The following is a 12,333-nucleotide window of genomic DNA, read 5'->3' as shown; positions in this document are numbered from 1 at the left end:
AGGTGTCTCATTGAAACAGTGTTTGAGAGGTTTTCCTGTTGTTGATGCAAAGCATAATGTACCTTTATTTGCACTTAGATTTATACAGCAGAAGCTGGAGCGAGCTACTCCAGCTGAGCGCCAGATGGTATTTAATGAGATCCTGCAAGCAGCCTATCAATTGATGACTGATGTGTTTGGAAACTATGTAATACAGAAGTTCTTTGAGGTAAGCATAGCACTAAGTGTATGGATGGACATGCAAATGGAGTGTTGTAAATCTGATAAATTTACCTGGTCTTTTCCTTAACACCATAGCAGAACTTAAAACATAACATGACTTCCACAGAACCCAAATGTGTAACTCTGTGTAGATGTTTTCTGTTCTGTATCAGGCGTTTTTTTGCTATAATGGGCACAGTTTCTGCCTGCGCTGGTGGTGCATGTGTTGGTGAATACTAGTGAATGCACAGGCTGCACATTTAGGCTTCAAAAACCTCTTAGCAGAACTTAGAGAGACTTTCAGCAGATGAAAGGGAACATAAATATTTGAAAGGTGCTTTTTATTGGTTACTCCATCATGGTACAGAATGGGTCTGGAAAACACCCTTGTGCTCAAATAGCTGTGTGAACTTCATCCGGTGCTGTGTATGAGGAAACTCCCATAAAATGTATTGAGGCAGAAGAATTTTGAGTAACGGGTATCTATCATAAGATACATCCAATATTATAACAACTAGTATTTAAAACAGATTTGTTTTCTCTTAAAAACCACGTGGTAAAAAAAAAAAAAGCCTTATCAAAGAATTAGAAGGTTTGGCTTGCAGAGAGAAGAAAAGTAATAACTGTGTCCTGGGAAAAGTTATATGTAGGAAAGGTATCTAGTATAGTGTACTTCAAATTAAGGGTCATATCAAAGAGTGGTGGAGAGAAGGTGATGCTGGAAGATGTCCAGTAAGAAATAAGATACTTGCTGTAAACAAGAATGTAATTTTTAGTAATCTATAAAACAATGTGCTCACTTTTTTTACTTCTTTTTTATTAACCAATCAAAATACCTTCTGTAAAGTGTCACTGATATACGATATATAAGATCTTGATTTTGCTTAAGGGTCATCATTTTCTAGTTTTTCCACAATGTTAAGTAGAGTGAATACATAGCTAATCATTGTTAGCTAAGTGTTTTCATCTTAATTCAGCAGAACACTTCTCAAGAAAAAGGCACACATGGCCTTACATGCAGTAGGGGACCTCAGTTTACAGTATAGGTAGGCAGGTGAAGTTGTTGGTCAAGCTTTCTTCAGAGCTGACTACAGCTGTGGAGTTTGACAGTTCTCAGCAATGCTGCAGGTATATTGCTGTACCACCAATTGATTGTCCAGGAGGTCACTTCTGTGTCCTCTCTTAAAGATGTGAGATACACTGACTTTTGAGATAGAAAATCTGATTTGAATTCATACCTAATAGTGACCTGTGATCATTTTGCTGGTATAACTTATTTGAAAAAGTGATTTATTGCACTTAAATATTCCTACAGACAGACAAACATAAACTATATTGATTTCTTCTGTGTCTTTCAAGGTCATGCATTTGATAGCAGGTATGTGAACTGGATGTGGAATATTACAAAATGTTGCATTTAGAAAAGAAAACCTGCTGGTAAATATCCCCACCAAAATACAAACTGAAAAATTATTCAAATATTACAGTGATGTACATCTTGAAAATATTTAATCTGACATGTAAATTCCAGCATATGTCCGCAATATGTTGTCATTTGTTAACAGCATATTTATTTTCTTTTAGTTTGGAAGCCTGGATCAAAAGTTAGCCCTCGCAACACGCATCCGTGGTCACGTTCTGCCATTGGCCCTCCAGATGTATGGCTGTCGTGTCATCCAGAAAGCACTTGAGTCAATCTCACCTGACCAGCAGGTAATTGTAAGTTAGAGCAATGCTTTTTTAAATTTTATTTATTTATTTTTATTGTATCCCACTTTTTACTTGATTAACTTGTTGATTATTCCCTTCATCATGAAATATCCTAGGGGCTAAAATAGTTAAAATGAAAGTACTGAGGTACACAGTTAATACCAGTGAATATGAAGGTTGGAGTCAAGATGAAATGAAATTTTTCCCCATTTAAAGGGGGTGGGGAATACCATCATAAAGACAAGGATAATCTTTGTTTTTCCAGAATGAAATGGTGAAAGAGCTGGATGGCCATGTTCTGAAATGTGTGAAGGATCAAAATGGAAACCACGTTGTACAAAAATGCATTGAGTGTGTTCAGCCCCAGTCGCTCCAGTTCATCATTGATGCATTCAAAGGACAGGTAGTGTCAGTGGTTCATTTCCTCTTTGCAGGTTGCTTAGATTGCACAGAAAAAGATTTACAGGTCTTTGTCCATCATTTGCATGTATAAGATAGTGTTTGCCACTTTGCACTCGGCTTCTTTTTAGAAGGAAAAAGGGGATGATGACATGGAAAAGGAATTGGAGAGACAGTTAACACGCTGTAAAAAGATGATTTTGTTGGAGAGGAGGGTCTAGAAAAACATGTTTTGATATATATAAATAATAATAATAATTATTGATGTAATATAAATACATAGTAGAAACTTTGCATGCCCAGGCTTTGTGTTTGTGTTATGTGATAACACCATTTCACATTTTCTTCACAACTCTTGGCAGGGCCATTTTTGATATCATAATAACATATATGCTCTCTCTATATATTTTTCATTTAAAATTACATTTTCCTCTCCTGTTGCTTGTGTTGCACGTGTGTCTTTCAGTGTTTCCCAATGAATGTCAGCCCTTAAGGAAGGAAGTGAGGAAATTCACTAATCTGTTCCCTACATATGGACTAGTGTAGAGTGAAGGGGGTGTTGTATTTGTTTACTTCATATTGGGGTTTTTGTTTTGTTTCCAAAAAATGTTATTACTGTAAGATTGATATTGTGCTGCAGGCTAGTGAATGTGCTGCAGCTAAATAACATGTTAATCCTCTGAGACAAGTGTGTACTTTTATAGTCGTGAGAAGAATTGTAAAAATCTTACTAATGTGGCTATATAACTAAATTTTACTTTAATGGATGGCCAAATGTATTTCCTAATAAAATCTACAATATCTTTCTCATTTTGCACAACAGCAATACCTGAATTATTGTTTTACATAGTACTAAATTACATACCAAGGTTTCTAGGGTTTGGTCTTTTTACAACAGAAAGTGTGTATGAGGTACATGAGTTGCATTTTTTAAATTGTAATTAGAGCCCCTTGACTGAAGTGTGAGTTTTTTTATTTACTGAACATCCATTCTAAGCACCAAGTAATTATATATAGAAAGTAGTAGCTAACATAAAATGGCAAATGACACTTATGTGATATTACTTAATATTTTCTCCTGCCTGCATCATTTGAATTGATGCCTAATCATACAAGATTGTGTTCAGTCCTGACCAACACTGAAATTTTTGGAATTAGTCTCCAAGCCACAAATATAGCTTCTGGAGAAACCATCAGAAGGAATAAACAAGATTTGGCTGTAGGTTTTGAGTAGTTATTTACAAACTTTGCATCTGTAACTAGGAGTCTCTTGTGTGTGCTGGAACATGAAATGGGTGAAAATTGATCACTGTCATTGAAATCCTTTTTATAAGTGTCAAAGTCTTAAAACTTGAAAAAAAAGTAAAAAGGAAATCTTGGAAGTTGAACAGCACTTAACTAAGAGTCATACTTCCAAGCTTTTCTTTGCAGCTATATAGGCTAGAAACATTGTTATGAACACTTGGGTTCTTAGTTGTATGTTTTCTGGAGTCCTTGACACACAAAAACTTGCTTTTTCATCTTTTCCTGACTTTTGCTGGAAATGGAATTCTGGTCTTGGCAGGCAAAGCTTTTTTTTAATAGTAGTTAATATGTTCATTTCCATTTTGAATACAGCAATGTTGCAAGAGATGTGAGCTTCAGTTGGTTTAACTTCGGTTTGCAATCCTGTTTTCAAGGTATTTGTACTTTCAACTCACCCATATGGTTGTAGAGTAATCCAGCGTATTCTGGAGCACTGCACTGCTGAGCAGACTTTGCCAATCTTAGAAGAATTGCATCAACACACAGAACAGCTGGTGCAGGTGAGTGCATTTATGCCCATTTTTAATGCATTTTAGAGGTTTTTGTTATCATCATTTACTCCTGTATCCTAGTTAAAATGCATTTACCTCATTTTAGTTTTGTAGACATTGATTTTTTGTTTTTCTTTCCTTCCATAGTTTTAATGAAAATGAATTTGAAAGTTGGGAGGCAAAGAAGATCTAAACAGTGTTTTTCTTATACTTTTGACTGTAGCTTGGTGTTCAGGGGAATATCACAGCTGTTAAAAAAGTTTGATCTTTGAGGACTTCTTTCTTTAAGAGGATAAAAAATACTCTAGCAAAACACTGGTTTTACAGATTATTTACATTTTTCATGTAAAATTTGTGGTCTGTTAAGTAATTCTTGATGAAATATTTCTTGCATCACTTTGCTTCTGTAATGTTGGCATTATTGTATTTTCTTTATATCCATGCAAATAGTAATTTCATACTCTATGCTCATGTACAAAAGCTGTCAGTATTTATTACTTGATATGAACACAAAAGAAAATTGAAGTAATCTTATTTTCAGGATCAATATGGAAATTACGTTATTCAACATGTACTGGAGCATGGTCGTCCTGAAGACAAAAGCAAAATTGTTTCAGAAATAAGAGGAAAAGTTCTAGCTCTGAGTCAGCACAAATTTGCCAGGTATTGCACAACTTTCATATATTAAAGATTCATTAACCTTGTAAAGTTGTAATACTGGATTTATTTCTTATGTTACAAAAGGGATGTGATAATTTTGTTTGTTTATCTTGCCTCCTGAAACTTCATATTTTTTATAGAGATGAATGGTAGTGATATTTTTATACTAGGTTTGGGGAAGGGAAGAGGGAAATGTTCTGTAGCAAAACAGAAGAGGTTTTGTGGGGTTATGAGATGGCTTTTGTTCACTTTGTGCAAGTGCAGGGAACAGGTTCCAAGTTTTCGTATAAGGATGCCCAGAGCCAGGTAGAAAGCTCTGCTGGAACTTGGGTGATGTGCTGATGATGATAAGCTGGGACTTGCTGACTCTCAATCCAGCCTAGCAATTTGCAAGTATAACAAGGCTAGCTTTGAAAAGTGGTAGCTCAGTCTCACAAGGATTTTCTGCCTTAGAAAGTCTGAAAGACTGCTGTAGGAGGCCAGAACTACTCTGAAATTGGAACCTAAAACCTCTCCTTTTGTGCTTTTGGCTGAAATATGGATTATGTGCCTTTTGCAAAGGAATAATACACCTGAGAACTCATTCTAGGTGATTCAGTGACACTAACCTTGTCATCAGAATGCAGTAGAAATGCACTGTGATGTTATGGGGGCATTTGTTTTAAAAATTGCTAGCAAACTAGTTTATTTGGATTTTATTTTTCTTTGCCTGCATAGAACTCTTCATAACCCTCTAACTTGCTTAATTTCTAAAGCACAAATTTAGGACTGGGATCATTTTGCTATGTTACAAGCTTTGATGACTTTTCCAGCTTCTGAAATAAACTGGAAGGTCAGAGACTTGCTCTACAAAAGAATATTTGATGGAATCTCTGATGTAGACATGCTCCTCCTGAAAAGGGCATTTATTCAAAGAGCAAGAATCCTCATATCTGGCTTTCTCTGTTGTGTCTTCAAAGGGCTCACAACCAAAATAGATGTGCTAGAACACACACACCTGCGGCCTAATGTCCAGTATGTAATGCCTATGTAGGTTTAGTGGAAAAGTCTCTCCTACAAAATAATCAGAAAATAACCTTTTCACATGGGTGAAATAAAATAGGGATATATAACCCTGTAACTTCCTCAGTTGTTAGCCTGGAGATTAGGAAATGGGGAACTGATGCATTTGCAATATGCTTTTTACTGGCGTTAAGAGCCCTGAAGAACTGACAAACTACCAGATAAACTAATAATTGTTACCTGAAAGAACATTACACCTCCAGTCCCATCACGGACTCGCCTTATTTTTCAGCAATGTGGTAGAGAAGTGCGTGACTCACGCGTCGCGCGCGGAGCGAGCGCTGCTGATCGACGAGGTGTGCTGCCAGAACGACGGCCCGCACAGTGCCTTATACACCATGATGAAGGACCAGTACGCCAACTACGTCGTGCAGAAGATGATCGACATGGCCGAGCCCGCACAGAGGAAAATCATAATGCACAAGGTGTGTGTGGGCATAGTGGTTCAGAGTGTGCCCCCTTTTCTGCCAGAGCACCTTTCTCTGCACATGTAAAACTCTGTGATCCAGAACTTGGACGCCTCCAGAGGAGGGCAACAAAGCTGGTGAAGGGCTTGGAAAACAAGCCATATAAAGAGCGACTGAGGGGAGCTAGGATTGTTTAGCCTGGAGAAAAGGAGACTCAGAGGTGACCTTATCACTCTCTACAACTTCCTGAAGGGGAGTTGTAGACAGCTGAGGGTTGGTCTCTTTCTCCAGGCAGCAACTGACAGAATGAGAGGACACAGTCTCAGGCTGCGTCAAGGGAAATACAGGTTGGATGTTAAGAAGAAGTTTTTCACGGAAAGAGTGATTAAATACTGGAATAGTCTGCCCAGGGAGGTGGTGGAGTCACCATCCCTGGATGTGTTTAAAAAAAAGACTGGATGTGGCACTCGATGCCATGATCTAGTTGAGGTGTTTGGGAATGGGTTGGACTCGATGATCTTGAAGGTCTCTTCCAACCTACACATTCTGTGATTTGTGATTGATGTATAACCATGATATTCAGTGGAGCTGGGTAAAGCAGAAAATATTCAGGTCTCTGAACACTGAGTTAAAAAAGGGAAGTTTCAGTAGCTGGATTTCATCTCCTGTCTTTGTGCCAGCTTTTATGTGAAAATACTTTTAACAGGAAAATGTAGTATCTGTCATCACTGTTAATATAACAGAAGAAATATGGCTTTCTCTCTTTATTTCCTGGTTGTGGATATAAATCCACTCTGCAGTTCCCCCAAAAGAGATTCCTACACTTCCTAGCATACAGGCACATTTCTCCTTAAGAATATCCAGACATGGAGAAATGTGCTGTTGCCATAATGGTCCTAGGCTGTTTAACACAGGGCCCAAGATATTCCTGCAGAAGCTCTGCTTCCTCTGGTCACCAACAGACCAGGCTCTCCCAAAAGTACTGCCTCCCTTTCCTGCAACAGGAACATCAGTTATTTGATGAGTCAAAAATCACCAGTTTTACATCCTTCCAGAAACTTCCAGCACGTTAAAATACAGGCTTTTGGCATCTTTTTGTGTAATTTTTTTGAAGTGTAGTCACCTCTACTTAAAAGTGTGGATGTCAAAAAAAACCAAACGTGTTTCTTATTACAGATTCGACCCCACATCACGACTCTGCGTAAATACACCTATGGCAAACACATTCTGGCCAAGCTGGAAAAGTATTACCTGAAGAACAGTGCTGATCTGGGGCCAATTGGTGGACCACCAAATGGGATGCTGTAAAAGACAAAGAGAAATGGAAGAAAAATTAAATTGTGAATTATCAAAACCTACAACTTAACTCTAAATGTTCTGATTTTTTTAAATCTATTTATTGACTTTGTTCATCCATTTGTAAAATTTTTATTCTTGTGTATATTTTTGGGGAGTGAATTGTTTAAAAAAAAAGAAAAAAATATCTCCAGCCCTGATCCGGAGACCTATCAGATTGGATGGCTGGCAAAGCACAGAATGCCTGTATATGATGTAATTGTATCAAAATAGCTGTCACATATTTTGTAAATTTTTACCTTGTAAAGTCACTGAAATAGTTTTTAAAGGGAAAAAGTACAGTATTCTTTTAATACACTGGCTTGCAATCTGGTAGGTCTACCCAGCATCATAGCACAACAGGTTTATAGAGTTGTATATAGAATTAATCCTTATTTTTCCCTTTTGTGTGAAGTCTTTTATACCAGATTAAAATTGATCAGCTGCATAAACATTATTTAACATGTTGAAAAGTTAAGTTGTATTTTGGTGGTTCACAACATCCTATCCCAATAATAAACAGGGCACAGCAAATTAAAGTAGGGAAGAACAAAATAATGGAAACTTTAAAAGACTAGTTTTTGGCACTTGCTGTGGATACAGGTTTTTTTAAATCATGCCCTAAGGTTTTCTCTAGCAATGTATTAAAACTAAAATGCTGTATATACTTATATATTTAATTGTTGTACAAGGTAGAGGGATTAAAAAGATGGTGGTACTTCATTCAGCAAAGTACTCTGTTGGAAAAGGAGTGAACCCTGTATTAACTTTACAGTCAGTTTTACAAGGCAGGAAGAGTAGAGATATGTATTTTTTTATTTTGCATATAGAATTGTAAGGATTTGAAAGTGTTGAGCATTTATTCTGCTTTCTCACTGTAGATGCGAAAAATAGGTAATGATTAAAGAGAAGGGGCCACTGAAAAGTAAACTCGATAGCTCAACATTTAAGCATGATTGATTAAATATTCAGATAGCTTTTTGCTTCCTATAAATATATGCATTGTATACGTGTAGTTAATAGGTGTAAGTTTACAGTTTGAAAACAAATCTCTCGTTTCGATGTTTATTACAAAGCCTTGCTAATTTAGTAGTGATGCTTACCTTGGTTGTACAGATGTACATTTGTAAACCTTCATGCTGTAAATGTAATTTGTTTTACTCCTTTTTGGGACAAAAATTTGCATTTTAGTGTATATTCATATCCCCATTCCCTTCTTTCCCCCTGGCATATAGTGTTGTATAATGTAAATTTATTTCAGCAAATCAAGAGTGATTTTTTTAAAATTCTATCTTTATATGGTTTCAAAAATATGAACCGGCTTTCTTTTTATCTATTGTGAGAAACATTATGTTTTGTTTGTAACATAGCTGTTGAATCTGTTCATATGGACACTTTGGGAAATCAATCTGTTCAAATTTTAAATCAGGATAAATAAGCATAGTAAGAAGTGGACTGAAATATTTGGTTATCACAGAAACCAATGCTTCTTCCATCTTAATAAATGTGGCATGAATTTTTTGTACAGAAGAGTACTGTATTTTTGAATAGCCTTCTCGCAGCGTAAAGCAAATATGTATGATACTGTCGATTTTTTTCTCTGGACATATGACATTGTAACAGTAACATAAAGATGATGTACATATACAAGCGGCCTTATGTACATTTCCCAATGATCTTTTTAAGGCAGAATTGTGACCATATGTGTATAATTAAAATCCTTTTTAATCCTTTGCCTATGGAAATATTTTGGAAAAAGCTTACTTTGTATATTCAGTTTCTGAAAGATAAAGAAAGTGCTTTGTATGTTGTTGAAGTAAGTATTTTGTGTAAAATGTTCATTTGGATGGCGTAACCTAAAGTTTTGATCAACGTGGTAGTTTGGAAACAACGTCTTGGGCATTGATCAAATAAAAGGCTGTTTGGTAGGGGTGTGTTCATGAGAAAGAAAATAGTAGTGGTATAAACTTGTATGAGGAATTCTGTCATGTTACTGTTGATACCAGGGTTATATAACTGTTACTAAAGGAAACATCTGAGGCGCTGCATTTCTAATGGTAGTGATAACTCCTTAATAGGCAAATGGGAAAGTTTCTTCTGGCCTACTTCCAGTGCCTGCATGAAGTGAAGTAGTAGGCCTTGTTATTTTGAGTAAGCACAATTCTAATTGCCAAGTAGTTTTTGCATGGCAGTTCACAAAATTCCTCCCCAGAGGTACCAGCCCTGTCACTGGAGCCAGAGCTTTCCCATAGTCACCCAAAGGATGACTTCTGAGCCACTTCCTTGGGCACATGAATTCTCCTCAGTGACTATCTTTACCCTGTGTACCTGTGCTGTGTGTTATAATCCACAGAGCCGACATTCCTTCAACACATAAGACAGTACGTCAGGCTTTTGGGGATGTCCAGGCAGAAACTGATAATGTCCCTGTACTTAGTCCTTGCAGCACTCATGCCATGGTTGAATTTAAACAGTCCTGTAACTGTCATCCTTGGTGCTTTCAGTATCTTGAGTATAATCTTCCACTTGCTCTCCTGAGATCATTTGTGCACAAATTCTATCCAGGAACATGAAAATCACTGGATTTCCTTTCAACTATTTTAGGGTTTGGGTAGAACCACTAGACTTTTTTGCTCAAGTATTGCTTTTTGATATAGATTGTTTACGGACCAGTTTGATTAGGTTTGACTCCAGGTGGCTCGTATTGAATAATGTAATGTTCACGTGTATATACTGTAAAAATCAAAATGAAAATGTGTGAATAACACTGTGTGAAATATATCTGGTCTTGTGTTTTTCCTGTAGGAAACCAGCCATATTCTCAGTTGTGACTTACCTGTGTCTGTGGAGCTCAGCTTTGGGAAGGTGCTCAGTCACTTGTTCTGATGGGAATTGGGCAATTATTGAAGAACCCTGGATTAGATGATTAAATTTTCAGAGGGTAGTTTTGAGCAGCTAAACCTTCCTGTTTTATACAACATCTTTACTGACAACTGGTTAAGGCTTACAGCCTCCTGCCAGTTTCTTCCTAAATCCCTGGATCCAGGATGAGTTCTGGAGCATTTGAGAGGGTTAGCTTTCAAATGAGAGAAGAAATCGTTAGCTCTCTGTGGCATCCCTGGATCCACACTCATTTCTGTTACAGCCCAGGAGGTTTTTCAAAAGACCATTTTTAGCTGAAGGTGTGGAGTGAAGTGGACTGACAGCACAGGAAATGAGCCTGGTGGGAAATAACTCACCTAAGGGGCCCCTGTGGACAAAACAGTCATAATGCCCATCCGTCCATCCCTGCCTTTTCCATCAGAGCATGGAGAAAATTGAGGTTTTAGGGTCATAATGCTTAGATGTTTTAAAGTGCTGATGCAAATTTAGAAACCAATTTAGTCACTGTTCTCCCTTCATCACGGAACATGCATTTGAAGAGATGCTTATGGCTCACCACAGCCTAGTAGCACAGCAGTGGGGTTGGGCTCCACAAGGATGTTTGATGCTCAGCATTCCAGCAACTCAGGAATTGGGTTTACAGTGGGGTGACAGCAGCTCCCACCCTGTCATTCGGGGAAGTAAAGCTGAGAGAATGCAAAAGCATTTTAATATCTAGCAACTGGTCATTGAAATGGCAGATTGCATGTAAGTCATGCATCTGGGGGGAAGACTCAGGGCAGACTACAGAGCAGCACTTTGCCCCTGCACTCAGGGCAGACGGAGCACTCCAGTGCAGAATTCTGCAAGTGGCAGATCCTGCTCTCGTGGCAACACAGTTCTCTGCTGCTGCTTGAGGAAGGAAAGGAGAACCATGAGCTGTGTGATCTGAGCTGTCACAGCCCACGGCAGGGCAGGAGTGGCTGTGGTTTGTTAAGACAGCAGTTCACATTGTACCAAGCCGCTGGTACCACCTCAAGTCTCATTAGTCTGTGGGCAGCACGGATGTGATGAGCTACAGGCAGTGCTTTACTCAGCCCAAACAGTTTGAGATACCAGGAACTATCTGTGCCCAAAGGATGCTGATTCAAGCACCTCTTGGCTTGGGAATGAGGAAGCTTGGTTCCTGTCAGGGATATATCCCTCTTGCAGCTCTGCTTGGTTCCTGATGTTGGGCTAGGGAGGTGTGGGAGAACTTGGCAAGTGTAGATCCTGCCACCCAGGAAGAGACAATCAGAGATGCTGCAGAGTGAGCCTGCGGTGTTTGCTCTCCTCTGCAGCAGAGCAGCCCAGGCCCCTCCAACTCCCCATCAGAAGGAGTTAAAAACCAGCACTGTTGTCACAGGAAGAGTCACACATGGAAAGATGGAAGGATGTCCATCCATCCAGTGTTGACAGCACTGCCAATATAGGACAGGGGGTTTCCTGAGCTGGTGCAGTAAAAGAGATAACTGCTTTAGCCAGGAGAATGAACCACATCCCGACATCACACGTTTGGTGCCAGAACACAGAGGCTGTGGGATAGGGAGTGACCACCCTGCATCGAGGCAAGGAGAGGTAGGGGATTCCAAGCTTAGGGATTTAACTGAGCTGCTGGTTCTCCTCGGTGAGGTGGTGCACGAGCATTTCCTCTGTTGGACGGAGCCTGCTCCCTCTGCAGGCTCGCTTTGTGGTCAGGGAACTTGCCCAGCAAAGGAGATGCTTGAATTAGTTTCCATTACCAGCCTCAGGGTTTTGAACCCACCTCCCTCACTTCACAGGCATTTTCCTAACCACAAGGATCTGGGCGGGTTTACTTTCTACTCCTGAATTTGGGCTGGGCTTTTAGTACAGCTTTAACC

The 12,333-nt window shown here is 38.7% G+C and overlaps 1 protein-coding gene across 11 annotated transcripts in view; it reads left to right on the top strand.

Annotated features, from left to right (window-relative positions):
* PUM2 (pumilio RNA binding family member 2) overlaps positions 1–10,351 on the top strand; it is a 67,091-nt gene extending 56,740 nt beyond the window's left edge. For 7 of the 11 annotated variants that reach the window (XM_083858052.1, XM_083858051.1, XM_083858057.1 and 4 more), the window contains 7 exons: positions 79–208; positions 1,786–1,920; positions 2,177–2,314; positions 3,990–4,115; positions 4,648–4,769; positions 6,061–6,253; positions 7,412–10,351. In XM_083858052.1, the coding sequence (XP_083714178.1) occupies positions 79–208; positions 1,786–1,920; positions 2,177–2,314; positions 3,990–4,115; positions 4,648–4,769; positions 6,061–6,253; positions 7,412–7,543 (976 nt within the window). In that variant the 3' untranslated portion in view covers positions 7,544–10,351. The remainder of the gene's footprint in view (positions 1–78; positions 209–1,785; positions 1,921–2,176; positions 2,315–3,989; positions 4,116–4,647; positions 4,770–6,060; positions 6,254–7,411) is intronic. The other 4 variants (XM_083858058.1, XM_083858056.1, XM_083858060.1 and 1 more) reach the window with 1 other exon arrangement.
* Positions 10,352–12,333: the final 1,982 nt, after the last annotated feature.

Source organism: Zosterops lateralis (genome assembly GCF_965231275.1).
Source record: "Zosterops lateralis genome assembly, chromosome: 3".
NCBI classification, from domain to species: domain Eukaryota; kingdom Metazoa; phylum Chordata; class Aves; order Passeriformes; family Zosteropidae; genus Zosterops; species Zosterops lateralis.
Note: the sequence above shows the minus strand (reverse complement) of the source record. Positions and strands in the feature narration are given on the sequence as shown.